The sequence below is a fragment of the Haemaphysalis longicornis genome, unplaced genomic scaffold (assembly GCF_048455015.1).
Source record: "Haemaphysalis longicornis isolate Haplotype H1 unplaced genomic scaffold, Haemaphysalis longicornis Haplotype H1 scaffold_6, whole genome shotgun sequence".
NCBI classification, from domain to species: domain Eukaryota; kingdom Metazoa; phylum Arthropoda; class Arachnida; order Ixodida; family Ixodidae; genus Haemaphysalis; species Haemaphysalis longicornis.
In genome coordinates this window covers 189,014,362-189,032,003 of record NW_027526407.1, presented here as the reverse complement: position 1 = coordinate 189,032,003, position 17,642 = coordinate 189,014,362, and the positions used below count along the sequence as shown (strand labels likewise).

Here is a 17,642-nt window from a genome sequence, read left to right as displayed (position 1 = left end):
TTTAATGTGTATAATAAATATTTTTATAAAAACACCGTCTAACCGTCAGTAATAAGGAGTGCTTATACAAATTAATTGGAGACCGCGAAATAAAGAGTCTCACAATGCCTGGCTTAGAGATTTCCTGAAAACGGAGTTGGTAACAATGATGACTCTTTGGAGCAAGATGGCAGCTCGCATGTGAAACGACATCCACCGCTGCGGTCGTCGTCGACTGCTCTTCGAAGATCGGGCCGCGCAGCGGTTCGGACCGCGTTCTCAAATCACGCCGCCGGCGCAAACACGAGCCTGAGATGGCGGCGAGCCGCTAGGCCTATTTTGATGCTCTGCACAGCAGCCGGCGAGCCATGTGGCGGCAACGCGCAGCGGTCGTGCTTCGGCGCGCGGCGTTCGGCGTGCCCGTGGCGGTGGCGTTCGTCGACTGCATCGCGTACGTCGCCAAGGTCGAGGGCGTGTCCATGCAGCCCGAGCTGAACCCCGAGCCCGAGGCGTTCTCAGACTACGTGCTGCTCAACCGGTGGGCGTCGCGGAGCTGCGACGTGCAGCGCGGCGAAGTGGTCGCCATCAAGTGAGCCGATGCGCTGTGATTAGTACCGCAGAGATCAGATAGCAGATCGGAAAAACGGTTCCGGTACGGTGACGTCTACCGTCTGGACGCCACCGCGCATGCGCAGAACCGTACCGTATACCGGAGCGACTTGGCCGGACGGTACCGAGACGCACCGTGTCCGTCGTTCGAAAGCGGGCGGCCGCTTTGGAAGAGTTTGCGAGACGTACGATTAGCTCGCGCCTAGTCGAACGGATTGTATATATGAGATCGTTTAAAAAAAATGAGGTTGCAACAAGTGAAATCCGCGCGATTCTGACAGCCCAAGCAGCAAGCGAAACACGGTCCCGGCCCAACTGCCGTGGCTTGTGTCGTCGAGCGACGGATGTCCGATAACTTATTTTTGGTTAAATAAGGGCGATACTGCTACATAACTAGTATTAACAGCAACATGGGGCCCGTCTACAAATTGGCGAGTGAGGAACAGGCGGTATCAGTGCGAGGGACTCTCAAATACAATGAAAAACTAGAAACAGCCAGCCGTATGTACTGATAGCCCAGCTTGACCTGCTGGCGCCACCTGTTGAGATGGTGTAGAGGTAACATGCCCATTTCATGTTCACGCAGTTGCTAGTTCGAATCTCCATAGGGGCGTTGGATATATATATTTTTTTAATACTGCCTTTAGCGCTTTTGAGCACCAAAACTAATATTTCAGCACAGGAAGCGCCACAGACTCACGAAGAATTGCCTAACTACATACAACCCAAGTCGCTCCCAGTCGCACACGGTAGCATGCATCCGGTAGTTACGGTCTGCTATAACTCTTAAAACGAGCCTTCCCGGCACAGTCCGGTAACGGGAACTGCGTACCGTACTGGAACCGATTTTTCGATCTGCTATAACTCTTTAATGTGTATCGTGATCGCAACTAATTCTACCGCCTGGTAAAATTAGTTCTCACACACAGGCAGTCCGCTGTACAGGGTGTTACGACAATGAGCGTCCTTAAACAGTTTCCCCGAGCACACCGCTTCAACATTCGCGCTCAAAGTTTGCACCAAGGTCGCAAATTGTGGTATTGTTTGTTTAACACCAAAAGCAGCGCGGAGAAAATGAATAAAAATTTTTGCGCGTAAGAGAGCCGGTGTCCTCTTGGACAAGATGACCACTTTGGAACTGCGGCGCCACCTGGGCTGTCCAAAACAAAACACGCGATGCTGGTTTGCAGGTGAATCGCGTTTTTTTTAAATTCTGGATACATTACGTGGCACGATCGTTATGAGGTGGTTGTCTTGTCCAAGCAGGCCACCGGCTCTTTTACGCGTGAAAATAATTTTTATTCGTTTTCTAAATACGCCCACAAGCGTCAGTGCCGTTCTTGGTGATATTAAACAAAATAGACCACAATGTGCGACCTTGGTGCAAAGTTTGAGCGCGAATGTTGAAGCGGTTTGCCCAGGGCAACCGTTCGAGAACGTTCGTTTATTAGTGTAACACCCTATAGTTTAGTGTGTTTTTTCTGCGCCAGTTAATTGCTCAGTAGAATTAGTTACCAAATACGGGTAATCTGATGTTCAGACTTTTTCGCATAAAACGGAGGACCTGGGTGAGCCACCAGCCATGTACATGTCGGTGACGAGACAATTTTATTCTAGGTGTATACACGCCAAGCTGCCCCATCAGCACAGGGCCAGAATGGTGTCACCATCAGTAGGTGATGTTGCAAAAGTGGCCCAGTCATGCATGAGATGGTGTCGCCATCTGTAGACGACTGCATGAAGAAGCGGCAGGTTGCTCGTCCTGCTTCGAAAACCAGCCCCTCTTGATGAGAGTGTGAAGTACGAGAACTTGTTGGTGAAGTTGTCTTGCAGACGTATCGCAAAATAGGGACAAGGGCCAAGGAGGGACGAGCGCTAACTTCCAACAAATTTTGGAGAGCGTGTGGGTGTATATGCCCCTAAACAGTGAAAACACACACAAGAGAGACCATTTAGAGACAGTGCTCTTGCCATGCGCGAAAACTGTTACAGCAGCAGGAATCCTAGCTCTTCTTCACTAAGCCCAGTAGGGGGCGGTGAGGTCCCAAAAAATATCTTGTCAGCGTCAAAATCTTGGGGCCTTGGAAATCTTTAGCAAAGATGGGATGGTGAAAAAGATAAAAACGAGTGTCTTTGCACTGTTTCTAGTACCGTATTTTCCGGTGTATAAGTCGCAGTTTCTTTCTGAAATTTTCGTTGGTGCGTCTTATCCAGCGGTGCGACTTATGTATGGAATAAATCCAGTATGTGGTGGCCGCGTGTAGTCTGTGCTCGAAAAGGTGCCTGTGTGCTGCATGATGTCAGTGCACGTTAAGAGACACAGCTCTATGCTCTAAATGAATGAATTATTTGTTAGCGAGTTGGAGGAAGAAGGCTTCGTTGATTTTGCCTAAATGCCATCTGTGTGTATCAATAAACCATTTTTGAGAAGTTAGTTATGTCTAGACTTTGGATGGTAGATGCACGCGTAGAGATGGCACTGCTTATTGGGGGATGCATTCAGAGGCGGCGCCATGTACTTTTGCCGCAATTTCTAACGAACTGATCCTCTATGAGTTTACCTGATTAACAAGTGCATTTTGTGCACTGGTGCGTCTTATACACCGGTGCGACTTATATACATTTTTTGGGGGGGAAAACTGTCGTTTTGACTTATACAAAAGTGCAAATTATAGACCGGAAAATATGGTACATGATTCATTCGATACCAACTTGCCCAACATGGTGCTCTCGTGTTAGCCTCCATCAAATGCTCCCATCTAGCAACACCTGTCACATGTGTGTACTTATAATAATAATACTGTTTATTTCCATCAATACAAGTGGCGAGGGGAGGTATGGGTTCGCCAGGCACCAATAGCGTGGCATTTTGGTGGGCACATTCTGACATTCTACTACACGCTGCATAGTGAAAGAAACAGCAAGAAAAAAAGGAAAAGGAAAACACGCATACAAAGTAATCAAGACAGAAAAAAACTTTTTTTTGTTGCATTGTTTATTTGTTTACTTTACCCTGAAGGCCAGAGGCATTACAGAGGGTAGTGGGAACATATGTATGGGGAGCCGTACAGCAACAATAAACAATTGGCTCCAATCCACGCTGTGAAGGTGATTGGAAAGCAAAGCTTTGAATGACACCCACAACGATTGACCATTCAACGTCACTTGAATTCACACATGTGGCTCTATAAAGCGTGAAACCAGAAATTCTGCCAGCTGTTACCTGGGACTCGCGGGGGTGGCGTCCCAAACACAGCAGAGTCAGCCACGGCTGGGCTAGAGCAACGGACACCGCTGCAGTGGCCCGGCCTTGCGTCGGAAGAAAGAAAGCGGAGCGGGTTTCGAAGGCTGAGACGGCGGAACCTAGCCGTCGTGATGTGCTAGCTCGGGGCTAGACCAAAGCGTGACACAAGCGCAGACACCCAAACACTTCAGCATGTGAGCTTAGTGATTCCCATTTATACCGATTAAGACCAGTTAGTTTAGTAAGTTTAAGAATTGCGAGAAAGCTGAGGGAACTTTTATAATCACTGTTTATCAGGACTAGTTGCTCCTTCTGCCTTTTGTAATGCCTGTTAAAACACAGCCGAATCGGTCATCACCAATTTAGAAAACGGAGTTCCAGTTGTGGCAAGCAGTGTGCGAAAGGTAGTGTTTCTCTAGCGGCCAGATGTCTGTATGTGGTTTGTACATTTTGTTTTCCTGCCCTGCAAACCAAACCTTAACGTATCTTTGCAATACGACCACTTAATTCCGTCGGGTGCGGGTCACCCAGGAGGTGCAGTCGAACAAGTTAATCAAGCCGTGTGAAGGAAGCGCGCAATAGATGCGAAGCTGCGGCAAAACAGGCCCAAAACAACCGTCGTTAAAGCAGACGACAAAGCCGTCCCTCCAACGCGCCCGCCAGTTCGAGCAGGCACCACCGCACGGGGAACTGTAGGTAAATTTGCCGTGCCATCTACAGTGTGCTCCGTGGGTGAAACCCTCTCTCCACCCCCCTTTGCATTGGGAGTTTATTGTCCCGCATGCCGCGAAAAAACAGTTGGCTGGTACGTAGTGGTAGAAAGCTTTGCTTAAAAAGACAAAAGTGCAGCAGCAGCAACTTGAATTGTTTTGTTAAAATTTTCTGCGTGCAGGTCCCCGCGTGACCCCCAGCAGAAGCTGATCAAGCGGGTGGTGGCCCTCGAGGGGGACACGGTGCGGACGCTGGGCTACCGGGAGCGGCTGGTGACGGTTCCGCGGGGCCACTTCTGGCTAGAGGGGGACAACCACGCCCACTCGCTGGACAGCAACCGCTTCGGGCCCGTCGCCGTGGGCCTGCTCGTGGCCAGGGCCTCGCACCGCGTCTGGCCCCCCAGCCGGTGGGGGCGCCTCGAGGCGCGGGAGCCCGAGGGACACCGGCTCCTCAGGACGGCCTACGAGGACGGGGAACAGCCCTGATAGGAAACGCGATCATCGTCATCATCATCGGGGTGCGTCCTTTGCACTTTGGTTAAAAGTTGGGAAAGTTTCGTGTGGGTCGAACATTCTTGTGCAAGCACAGAGAAAAGACGAAGAAACAAACGCTCATCTTTTGTAGATTGTTGCTATGTTTCTATCGCACTGTTTAAGGAGCACTAGCACCAAATTCAGATTCCTAAAAGATGATATTATTGGCTTTAGTAGTCTGTGGAAATGCCTTCCAGCAATTTCGGCGGCCAGTCACGTCAGGAGACGCATTGAAAACCAATTTTAATTGGCCCGGCAACGCGCTACCTCAGATTGTTATTACCAGCGAAATCACTATCACCGTGACAAAAGACAGTCTGCAAACTGGGAACCACTATTTTTTCAGTGCCGTAGGGTAAACCTTTCCGGAAGCAGAAACTCTCTTCTCCACAGTTGTTGTTGGTGGCCTTGTTTCGTCAGGCTGGGTGTATCAACGGCATCGCCAACATTGGCAATGTGGCAAAAAATGAACGCTTTGTCTTCAAAAACCAATGAAAAACCAAGATCATGAACAGAAATGAAATAAAATGGGATCAATTAAAAGTTGAACCCATTAAACAATGTCTAATTACACGAATTTTCAAATTACTTTTTAAGTTTTCCGCGTCTTAGTTGCCGCCACTAGGTCGGGCGGGCAAGTGCAGACCACTCGTGACCATCGCAGACGATGCAGAAAACGCTTGTGACGGCACAGGTTTTTGATTAACGTCACAACTTGCAGTTTTGAGGCCCGAACAGTGTGACGTAATAGCATCTGGCATTGCCCAGAACTTCCGTCTACGCTGCCAGTAACCGAAACCAAAACTGGTTGAAAGCAATGGATTGTACCTATTTCTACGCTAACTGATGACCGGTTTTTGTTCGATTTTTATTATTAGTGTGTGAAGAGGTATTGTTTGCAGCATAAAAACGAAAAGGCTAAAATTTGGTGTCAGCACTCCTTTAACCCTTTCAGAAGCTATGTACACAAATGTGTACATTTCAATATGCATTTTCTTACAGAAACAAATACCAAAACTCAAAGTTTTCGCTGGTTCAGCATAATTTTGTACCCTTCGTCTAACAATGAAGATTTTAGGGCCATCTGGCAGCTAGTAAGATTACTGCAACCGTAAACAAACATGGTGACGTACGCGACGGCTTTAGCGGCTGAGCTTTTTCAAGTCTTTCTCCTCATTTTCTCAAAAGACCTGCGGCCCCCCAAAAAGACCTGCGGCCCCCCAAACATACACGTATGTAGAAATATTCAGCGCTACCTGACGCTCCTGACCTCTGTGATGCTATGTACACAATTGTGTACATGACTGGGGAAAAAAAAAACTAAGACTGTGTTGGGGTCAGTAACCTGCCAATTCATCTTATTTGGCGAGATAAACAGCATAGAAACAAAAAAAATATTTTGTAGGGGGAAATAGTGAGCACCGTCTGAAAGGGTTAAAGGGGCATGAAGACAGAATACAGCGTTGTTGAGTGTGAAAGAACTGGCCTTTGGTACATATTTCAACACGAAGATAGACGAAGCCTTTTTTTTTTTTGCAAAAAGAACAGAAGGCTATTGGTCTTCATCTATCTCTGCAGCAAAATGGGGTTCACAGCTCAGCACCAAGTTGCCTAACAGCATATTCTTCTGCACCCTTCGGCAACTCACTCTGCTGCATTCTGGCCATGAAAGACGCCTTTTCAACCGAAAGAAAAAATGCAGGAAATATTAAAACAACTACAGTGATGTGATATGGACCAACAGTAAAGACATAGTTAGGATTGTAGTAAATGCAGTTGAGCATTCAAGTAATACGGTCAAACAAAACCAGAGGCCCCACTGCAATCACCCAGGCATGCTTCTTGGCGGTCGCTTAAGTCGGTAGGAGTAATCGCACAAACAGGACTTTGTGATGTCATACAGACTTTGCCGGAAAGCGGCTGGGGAGTTGCCACTGCGTCGTCTGTTTTCATCAGTGCCTCTATTGTTTGTTTTTAAGTTTGCGATAAAAGTTGTGCCATTTTTATTGGTGCAAAGCAGTGCTTTGAATGAAGCAAACTTGTGTTTCGTCTTCACAGCCCCTTTAAATCATTAAAATTAACCAACTTGCTTAGTTGTTGATACTTCTTAAAGGGGCAATGCAGCAGACAATACAGGCCACACAAGTTTGGTTCATTTGAAAAATTGCGTTGTTAGAACCCTACTGACCCCAATTTTAACGTAAACTTCGCTCAAATAAGCTCTATAATTTGGAAAAAAGGCAATGGCCATGTGATCCACTACCTTATTTCCTGCAACAGAACCTATGATGTCATATGTGCCCAGCTGTGCGGTTGGCTAAGGCCGGCAGTAGCAAACACAAATTAGGCAGGGCTTTAAGCTTGCTGAACAACTATTTGTGCTTAAATGTAATGCATACTCATTCTGCGGCAGCAAGAATGGTGGGGTAAACAATGGAAGTTATGAAAATACATTTAAACATGGAAGTACTGATGCATACTGCTGTTAGTACTGGGTGCACTATGCTTGTTTTAGCTGCACAGCACTGCGGCGCTTTGGAGCTGTCTAACACAACACTGGCCAACTGGCGCAAGCGACGGTGTCTTACATGACCATATTTGTCAAGCAAACACCATGTTTCAGGAAACAATTATTATCTACCTGAACAAAAACAAGCCAGGTACGAATAAATCAAAAACAAAGCAAAAGCAGAAAACAGCCTGTCACAGTATGGTGGCACCATCTAGGTTGACTAACTCTAAGTAAGGCTCCGCAGTAACCAAGTTAAGCTTGAAGACCTGTTCTTGGGATGTCATTGCACCATCACGAAAACACACAATTTGGCAGGCGATCCGAAATTTTAACCTAAATTGATTAATTCCTCAGTCAATATTCCTCAGGACATATGCTGGGGGCACTATAAAACATGAAATTTTTCAAATAAAACAAACCTGTATTTTGTCTGCGTGGCCCCTCTAACGTTCGCCCACCCGTGCTCACGTGGGGAACGCACAAAAGTTCTTTGTATGCATCATTTGTTCTGGTAATGGACACAAGAAGTGCTATTATGTATACAAAAGGTGCAGCAGCAGCTTTACAAGACATCGCTGGATACCTCCTTTCTAGTGGCAGCTGTAACTGGATTGCACTCGCTACGTTTCAGGGAAAAAAAAAACCCTGAGGAAGTCAGTTTAGAAATGTAAGCGAAAATAGTGATTTATGGGGATCTCAAAGCCAACAGCTCAGTGAATATTTATGATAGGACTGCAATATTTTGCATGTGTTGTCTTCAGGAGTCGTAGACTCTAAACAAAAATAATGGGCACGTAAAATTTCTTTTTTGGCAATTTATAGGCTGTGTTTTACAAGATCCGTATCGGCAGCCTTGGAGGTTAGCATCCTTCTAATGTCACGTCTCTCTTGGTCTTCTTGCAGGTGCCTGCAGCAAACAACCTCTTACTCTGAAGTCATCATCACCACGCTGCCTTCAATATTATCAAGTGGTCTACGTTCATGCACACTGACCAGGCTCATAGAGCGAGCTGAAATTAAACAAAAATTCATTTATATTGTTCATTTGGGATCAGCGTGATTGCTGGCAACAGCTGTTGCTCTCGATGAACCAATTACTGATGTGACTCAAATGCTTAACGAGATGGCGTTGTGGCTGGGGCATTGAGCATCCATGGTCAACGCGATTGAAATGGGCCGTTGGCAGTCTCTTAAAGCAGAGTCCTTCAATGCTTCTCTGGTCATGAAACTCCCGGCCAAGTTTCGTACGGGGACAAAGGCTACCGCGAGTGGCGCCACCGCAGATCGTAGGGCATCGGGTGGCCGCCGCTACTCTGCAGCCAGACCGGCAGGCAGGAACGCAGTAGCAGCATGCCCATTCGCACCAAATTTTTTCGCCACTCACAAAATGATAAGTCCATTTGAGCGGCCCACGACACGTAAACCGAAAGTGCAATGCTGAGAAGGCGGCGAGCGTCTGTTTTATCTTAGTCTGTGGTCCATTCCCTGCCAAACGCGCTCTGACCACGCCCCCGGCTGCCCTCCGATCAACACCAGCGCCGCGGCACGGCAGCACACGAAGCTCTCCCATAGCGTGGCGACGAAGTTTCATGACCAGAAAGGCATTGAAGGACTCTGCTTATAGTGATCATCATACACATCGCCACAAAGCGATGTGTGTGTTCGCTCAGCATTCAAACTAGGCAACAATTCACTAATGCAGATGCTTCCCCGTTATCACACGCACGTGAGTGCTTCTCTTTGGCTTTTTCCTTTGACATCCAACATGAAGGAACTAGCCTATTTACATCACGTGTGATTCCAGGCTAACGAATCTTTTATAAGACGTTTCGAGTCTCCTTCCAACTCGCATGAGAAACCAGTGACCTGTCCTGCAGATTAGCTGGCTGCTGCAGCGTTGGCACTACCAGCTGACGTAATACTTGGCCTGACGTCTCCGTTAACGCAAGGACACCCGCTCTGACGGCTGAACTCTCAAAACTCTCAATATGCTGGGCATTGGGGCACGTGAGCTCATGCTGTGCAAAGCATGCTTGCGGCAATGCATTGGCACATTACCAGTAAAAAGTAGCAGTGTTGCAGTTAGTTACGTAAGCCAAAAAATTAACTCGGTTGTTACAGTTCGGAGTTTTCAAAAATAGCTTGTTACAGTTACAGTGACTGCAAAAAAGTAACATCGTAATTTTTCCGTTACTCTATAAAGTTAAGTAATGGATCGGAGAGCAAATGACAGAGTTGATTTATCAGAAATGTATGAAGGCACACAGGTAGTCAAAATTGCACGTTGTAGAGCCCCATACAAAGGTAACCTAGAAGGGGGTGCATCAAGCCCAACACCAATAGATGTATGTGTGTCAGCTTGTTGCACCAACATTTTTGTCAGTGCACCCTTGGTCTGGGGGAATTTATTTGCAAAACGCATTGTAAATTTCGGTGAGCTGTTTGCGAATCTGAAAGCTGCCCTCTTTTCACAGGTCTAATTGCCAGTATCTAATTATGTAATTACCGAAGCTGCTTAGCAAATTGTAATTTTTTGTGTCCGCAGTTAAAAACGCCAAGAAATTGCTGAGCACGTTAGGGCAGGCGTGGCGCCGACCACCTGGCAGATAAACCAAGAAAATGCCGAGCGCTCGTGTGTGCGTGCTTTGCGATGACCGCCCAGTGTCCCTGGCGCACATTTGCGAATGAAACATACCCACTTAGGGAGATTGGCCAAGATTGGCCAAAAAAAAAAAACTCCAGCGTTCGGCGTAATCATGGCAACATTTGCTTGGAACGAGAAAGACGCGTCATACCGTACACCCCTCCAAGGTGATGTCCAGTGATTGTCACTTCCAAAAAAATGAAGAAAGCTCATAGTTTTAGGAACAATGATGGAATAGAGGTCGTTGCAACAGCGTAGAAGCAAATCGGCTGCAATTGTGGACTTAACCGTCGTGAAGGTTGTGTATAGCTTCGCTACCGTTACGTCTTGCGCGTTAGTGTGAGCTTCCTTTATTTTTTTCGTTTCCACTTCACTCAAGACGAAGGGAATGTTTTAAGAAATCAGCTTAAGGACCAACTTCCAACCTTGGAAAGCTGCAATATTCCTATACTTTTCTGTTACCTTTATGTAAAATTTTGATATTTGGTGTATCTTTGTGTTTGGAGCTAGTCTTATCCAGCTCCCACACAAAATGTTTGGCCCGACACTGTTAGCACTGTTCTACGGACCGTACTCAACTGATAGCCTATTATTTGCCTGCTCAGAGCAGCTCTGAGCACTTCCGGGGCAGCCAAAAACGGCACCATGACACAGGAAAAAAAATACAAATAGTAAGTGAACGTGTACATCCCGAGTGGCGCTCGGTCTCAAACAGTCATCAGCACCATCATCACTCTCTGATATTACGCCCCTTTCACACTTCACATCAACGCACACGCGCGGGTTTCAGAGCCATCTGAAATACAATCCCCATCACTGTACGTGGAGCTTAATGTTGATTGCTTATATTCTCGTTTTTCTTTCTGCTGCCTTTCCTCTCCATCTCTCACTCCCACTCTTCCATTTTCCTCCTCCTCTCCTGTTTCTCCTCCGTCGCTCTGGCAAAGCAGGCCTCCTCTTCCTGCATATCCTGGAGCATTTTTTTCGTGTGCCTGCGTGGCTTGGCTTAGGTTTGTCTTCATTGCTTCAACAGTGTCGGTGTGGATCCTGTTCACCTGCGTTTCCCTCTCGTCCAAGTTGCGCAAGGTGTCCTCTAGTATTTCATCCCTTTTTGCTTGTCCCCTTTGCCATAGAAAAAAACAATTTGAGTCAATTTTGCATTAGATGGTAAGAACGGCGTTTTCCAATTCGTTGAATTAGGGCCGAGGCCCCTTAGGGGCTGGGGCTAGTGGCATCTCCTGACGTCGTAACCATCGTCTCATGTAGTCGCGGTACTAAAATACAGGGAAACTCGTTTACGCCTCGCGCTAGAGAGCTTTGTGCTTCAAAGACAAGATACTTCTACAGCAAAAAGATGTATACCTCTACCCCGCAACAATTTCATCTCCGTTGGGAAAAACGCGAAGGTGCCAAGAATACACTTGCACACTGGATGCTTCGCCCCTCCCCAGGTTTCACGTTAGTGGACATGGCTCGAGATTTTTTTCCAGGCTTTTCTTGAGCGTTTCATGGGAGAATTTTTCGAGTTGAGCAACATCTCACAAAATGTGGAGTGGTAGCTAGTGCACGCAGAAGATTTCCAGTACCTTGTTTCGTGTTTTTTCCAACTAGAAGTTTCGATTCGGCCATTTGTAACTTCAACTTGAGCACTGCCAGCTTTGGAATGTGGAATTTTAAGGTGCCATTTCGACAAATACAACTTTGTTCAATTTGAAATAAGTGGCGTTCGGTAAATTCCTCAGCTACATTTCAGTTGGGAAACATGTTTGTTTACTAAAAAATGCAGGGAATATTAAAAAAAATTCATATTTTGTGCTACAGGGGCATATTATGGGCAGGAGAGACAAAAATCAACTACTCATCTGTCTAAACGACAACGACGGGGGAATGCAAAGCTTTCCAAAACCAAGTCCAACACCAAACAAACCAACCCAGAAGCGAGCACCTGTTTCTTATCGAGGTAGTTTACTGCAGTGCAATTGTGCTCTCTTGTACTTTACTGATACAGGCATTCCGTGGCTTTCCCTACCATTCGAAAATCATTGTTGCAGGATGGAGGGATACATTTTCTGTTTAATTTTGCCTGTCCATACACCCATCTCCAAATTCAATCTGGTTGAAGAATAGCACAATCGGATAGGCGTCGGCTTCATAACGCAAGAGACCCAGCATGGATTCCGACCACGGGGAGCTTTTTAAGTTTCCTTCACTTTACCTGCGATCATCATCATAGGTGTCAGAGAAAGTTGGCTTTCCTGCAATGCATTTTGGGGATACTGCGGACGACATCAGTGGGAGGCTAAAGGCTTCGCTTTAATATGGGCTAGCTGCAAAAGCATAGGTAATAGCACGTTAACTATACGTTAGCATTCAGGTTGTATGACCAAATGGAACTAGAGGCCCGGCTACACTCGTCCAGTTATGTTTCTCAGCGGTGGCTTAATTCGGTGGAGAGAGAGAGAGAAATAACTTTATTGAACCGATTTTACGACGTCTTCTCCCGGCGTCGTCGATGGGAGTGGTTCCCTATTCTTGAGACCCATATGCCTCTCTGGCCTCTTGTCCCCTGGCAACCAGCTTGATTTGGTCTTCCAGAGAGGGGCTGATCAGCAAGGTCTTCCATCGCTCGGTGAGGGAGGGGGTAGTGGGGGAATGGTTGAGGGGTGGAGGGCTGTTTTTGGTAAAATCACATTCTCCGATTATGTGGCGGAGCGTGCCGAGTTCTTTTTTACAAAAGGGGTAATTTCGGGCGTAGCATTCAGGAAACATCTTATTTAGAAGGAGAGGGTGTGGAAAGGACCTAGCCTGTATCTGCCTGTATATTGATTGTTGGTCTCTGTTCAGTGACTTGTGTGGGTCAGGGAACCGCTTTCTTTGTTCTTTATAGTATTGCGTTATGTCGCTATAGCTGGTGATGGCGCGTGGCTCTGACTAATTCGGTGGCCACCAGTCGCGCAAACAAGATTCTATGCCGCAGATAAATTGCCGGACACAGGCTGGGGAGTTACCGCTGTTTCATCTGTTTCCATAGATATCTCCATTATTTTTTTGCAGATTGTGATTAAACTGGTATCCTTGTCATCGGGAGAAAGCATTCTTTTGAAGAACTAAACCTGTAGTTTATTGTCGTGGCTGCTTTTATCTGTCGCAGATATTTGTACTACACATAAGAAGACATTAACACATGAGGAATTTCCTAAATGTCAAAATGCAAAAGGTCAACACAACTACGACTGCTTTAGTGTGGAAAACACTTCGTGAGAAAAATTACCCTGTTCTCTGATTCAGGATTATGACAGAACTTAACATTAGCCTCTAAATGTCCCATTGAATGCAACAACAGGCAGGAGCAGGTATTGAAATAACTTTGACCTTGCTACCCAAAATAACCCCCTTGTATCCAGACTTCCTGGAATAAAAGAAAGGTAACCTAATAAACACTTCTGCACTGAAGTGTCGCAGAGGCAAGCATTGTCTTCAAAAATTATTTTTCCACTTATAATGAAATACAACTTTAGAGCTACAGTTGGGAAAATTAAAAGCTGCATTGCCCTAGCAGGCGAAGGCCCCTCGATAAAACTACTACAATCACATAACTTCTATTCATAAAAAAAGCCAATCCAACGAAAATGAAGCATAACAATATAGCTGCTGCTGAAAGTGTTGTGTTTCATATTCAACGCAAGTGCGAGCTAGAAATTATGACTGGTTTTTCACTTACATTTTCCTTCAAGCAGCAGACATTTGTGGCTCGGCATCCACCATTGCCTGTAGCAGTGCCATGCACCATTCAGACGTCCTGAGGCAATGCACATAACAAATAAAAAAGGCAGTTATTGCAGTTAGGAGTGTTGTTGCATCTCCTATATGTGAGAACGCAAAAGAAACAAATGCCTAGTAATTAGTAAAATGAAATATTTTGGGAACCATACATTGTTCATACGCACAATGTTAATTGTTGTTTCTCTACTAAGTTATCTAATGCTACAAAATGTATTTTCTCAATCTGTCTGCCACAGCATTTAGAGTACATTTTTGAACAGTGCTGCTACGAGGGAATAAAGTGACACTTTTTCTGATGTCCCAAATTAAAACCAATATCACACCTTATTAACAATAAAATACTCTAAGGAGTATTTCGGTGAAAAATGAAATCTACAGAAGAGTATGTTTTATTGCCAGAGTTCAATCGGCACGGGAGGCTGCGCGTGAGGTGACGTGCTCAACATCGGCTCCGCAGTTAGTGGCAAATTAACAGTGCCAATTCGTGTGAAGAGCTAATCTGTTATTCCCAGCGTGTTCGGGATGACGAAAGGCATCGACTGACACCAATATCGACCAAGGCAAGTGCGATTTCGTCGATTTGTGGAACTTTGAAGCCATCGAACGGCGCTAGGCCTAGGCGTGGTCGCCGAGGTTAGGCCCTGTGCCGCGCCGGTCGGGGTTGGCTCAACCTTCGAAGATGACAAGTTTAGACGCAGAAATGGAGCCGCCCATTCCGTCTACTAGCAATTTCGGCAAGATGAGCGTGCAAGTGGAGGGCGAAGGCATTTCGCCGGAGACAATGAATGAGGCAGGATGGAAAGTTGCCGGTGACCGACTCGCCCGTAGCGGCAGCAACGAGAGACCGCGTCGATAACAGACAAGAACGCTACCGCGGCTAGGAAAGCGGCAAATATTGCAAGAAGAACAAACAAGGTCATCAGCTATCAAAGCGGCGAGAATGCCAGCGTTACCCAGGGATAATATGAAAATCGTCATGCGGCCGAGAGGCGGAATCAACGTGGCCAAGTTAGGCCTGGTCGAAGTGACCGCGGCCGTTCACGCGGCGGCAGGAACCTCCAAGGAAGCCGAATACGAAGACACCCTGTGCGTAAACGCGCAGCAGAATATCATCGTGATCTGCACGGCACAAGAAGAAAGAGCCAACCGCTACAGCCAAGTCAAAGAGATCGCGGTGAGAAGGCAGAAGTACGAGGTGATGGCCTACAGAACCGCCCCACACGAAATGGCCAAGGGAATCATCCGAGGAATCTCGACAACCGAAACTCCCGAGGACATCGACGAAAGGGTGGTCAACCGACGCAACCCGCTGGCGCTAGGAACCAAGAAAATAGGAGAGACGACGACGGTCATAGTCGTCTTCAAGGGAACGAAGGTGCCAAACTACGTGAGGTACGGATCGGCGCTGCTGCGATGCTCTTTGTACTGCTAGAAGGTGGACGTGTGCTACCAATGCGGTCTAGTAGGCCACCGAAAAGACGTGTGCCCAAACCCGAGCGAAAAACGATGTCCGGGCTGCGACAAGCTTGCCCCGGGGGAAGAACACCCGTGTAAGCCGAAATGCAAGCTATGCAGCGGGGAACACATGACGGGCGACAGGGCCTGCAAGGCACGCTTCAAAACGTCCTACGTGGTCAGGAAAAGACAATGGGAGCGGCGCCTAGAAGAGGAGCGGCTGCCGCTGGAGCTAGATTTCCCGGAACTGAACCCCGCAAGAAAGGCGAGGTCCCCATCCAGGGGGCCCTCGGAATCGAGGCAGATCGCCCTCCAGCGGCGGCATTCTACGGAGGTAGAGTCGGAGTCCCAGCGTCACGCGAAAGGGAAGGTCTCCGTCGAGGGAGCGCGTGAGCTGGGCGGACAAGGCCAAGAGTACAAGGAGGACCGGCGAAAAAGAGCGCAAGAAGCAGCAACAAAAGCAGAGCATAGAGAACGAAGCCATGGAGACCCTTCGAGAAGAGAACAGGAAACTGCGTAGAATGCTGGAAGAGATGAAAAAGACCATACAGAGCGTGACGGAAACCAAGAACCTGGTTGCTACCCCGAGCCCCCCGGTCGCGGCGACGGCGGAACCCCCGCCGAAAGCGCAGCCGATGACGAGCGACGTCCCGGAACCCAGAGAGCCGGCCATAAAGAAGAGAACGATTGAAAAGCGCGGCACCCAGGAGATTAGTAGCATCGACGCCGGCATGGAAGAAAGACTGAGCGCCATCGAGGCGCTCATGGACGACAGGTTGAACAAGCTGGAAGCGAAAATGGAGCGGATGTTCGAGACGATAAAGGCGGCCATCGCAGAGAAGAGCAGGCTGGACCACGAGCGGTTCGTAAAAATAGAGGGGGCCGTCCAACAGCTACAGAGCCACATGCAAGCAGTTATCCAATATCAGGACCCGCGCAGCGCACCGCAGGGAGGCATCGCTAGAACGGAACAAGCATGGACCCAGAACCAACAGTGATCATCTGGCAGTGGAACTGCCGCGGCCTGGAAAGGAAGTGGCCGTTACTACTGCAGCACGTCGAGAACAGCAAGAAGAAACTGGACGTGATATTACTGCAGGAAACACTGGCGCCGCATCGGCCACTCCACGGCTACAGAGCGATCTGGTTCGACGAGGAAGACAGCAGGGGACTGTGCATCATGACCAAAAGAAGCACACTATGCTGGAAATTCAACTAAAAAATGTCGCAGTCGACCACGTACTGGCCGAGGTGGTAATTGGCAAGAAGAGGAAGGAGAGCGTCTACGTCCTCGACGTGTATAGAAACCCGAGCAAGCGCAAACAACGCTTCAGGGCACTCCTGCACAGGGCGAGCTCGCAGGCAAACGGCTCCAAGATGCTGGTCTGTGGCGACTTCAACGCCGCTGACCAGTCCTGGGGGTACGCCGAGAGCACCGCCAAGGGCAGGAACCTGTAGCAAGACGCGATCGACAGCGGATACGTCCTCGTCACGGACCCCGCCAACCCGACGAGAACGGGAAACTCGGTATCCAGGGACACTACTCCCGACCTCACTTCCGTCAAGAACGTTGCAGCGGAAGACGTCGTGTGGAGAAACACTGGGACGGACTTGGGCAATGACCACATGATCGTGGAAACTACGATTCGAATGAACGGAGTCCAAGCGGTGCAGACGCGAAAACACACGTGGATCGATTGGGAAGCGTTCAGAAAGCAGAGAATTGAAAGTGCGGAGGGAGATCAACAGATAGAAGACATCGGGGCCTGGATGGAAAGAATCACCGGGGACGTCAAGGCAGCCACGAGAGAGATCGAAACGGACGACCAGGTAGACGGCATGGACAGCAGATGGCCCATCTTATCGAAGCTAAGAAGTCCATACAGGAGAGGTGGATGAAGCAAAGGCTGAATAGGAGGCTGCGAAAGAAGGTCGCTGAAATTAACCGCAAGATAAAGGAGCATTGCCTCACGCTCGGCAGCCAAAAATGGGACGAGATGTGCAACGCGGCAGACGGACAACTGCACAACGGAAAGACCTGGAATCGATTGATTAATTGTGGGGGTTTAACGCGCCGACGCAACGCAGGCGATGAGGCGCGCCGTAGTGGAGGGCTCCGGATTAATTTTGACCACCTCGGGATCTTTAACGTGCGCCGAAATCTCGTACACA

The 17,642-nt window shown here is 47.9% G+C and overlaps 1 protein-coding gene across 1 annotated transcript; it reads left to right on the top strand.

Moving 5' to 3' along the window:
* Positions 1-139: 139 nt before the first annotated feature.
* Positions 140-8,632, top strand: LOC144141291 (mitochondrial inner membrane protease subunit 2). Its single transcript, XM_077672868.1, has 3 exons — positions 140-568; positions 4,725-5,060; positions 8,492-8,632. Exons 1-2 carry the CDS (start codon positions 348-350, stop codon positions 5,026-5,028), a joined length of 525 nt encoding a protein of 174 aa, XP_077528994.1. The 5' UTR covers positions 140-347; the 3' UTR covers positions 5,029-5,060; positions 8,492-8,632.
* Positions 8,633-17,642: the final 9,010 nt, after the last annotated feature.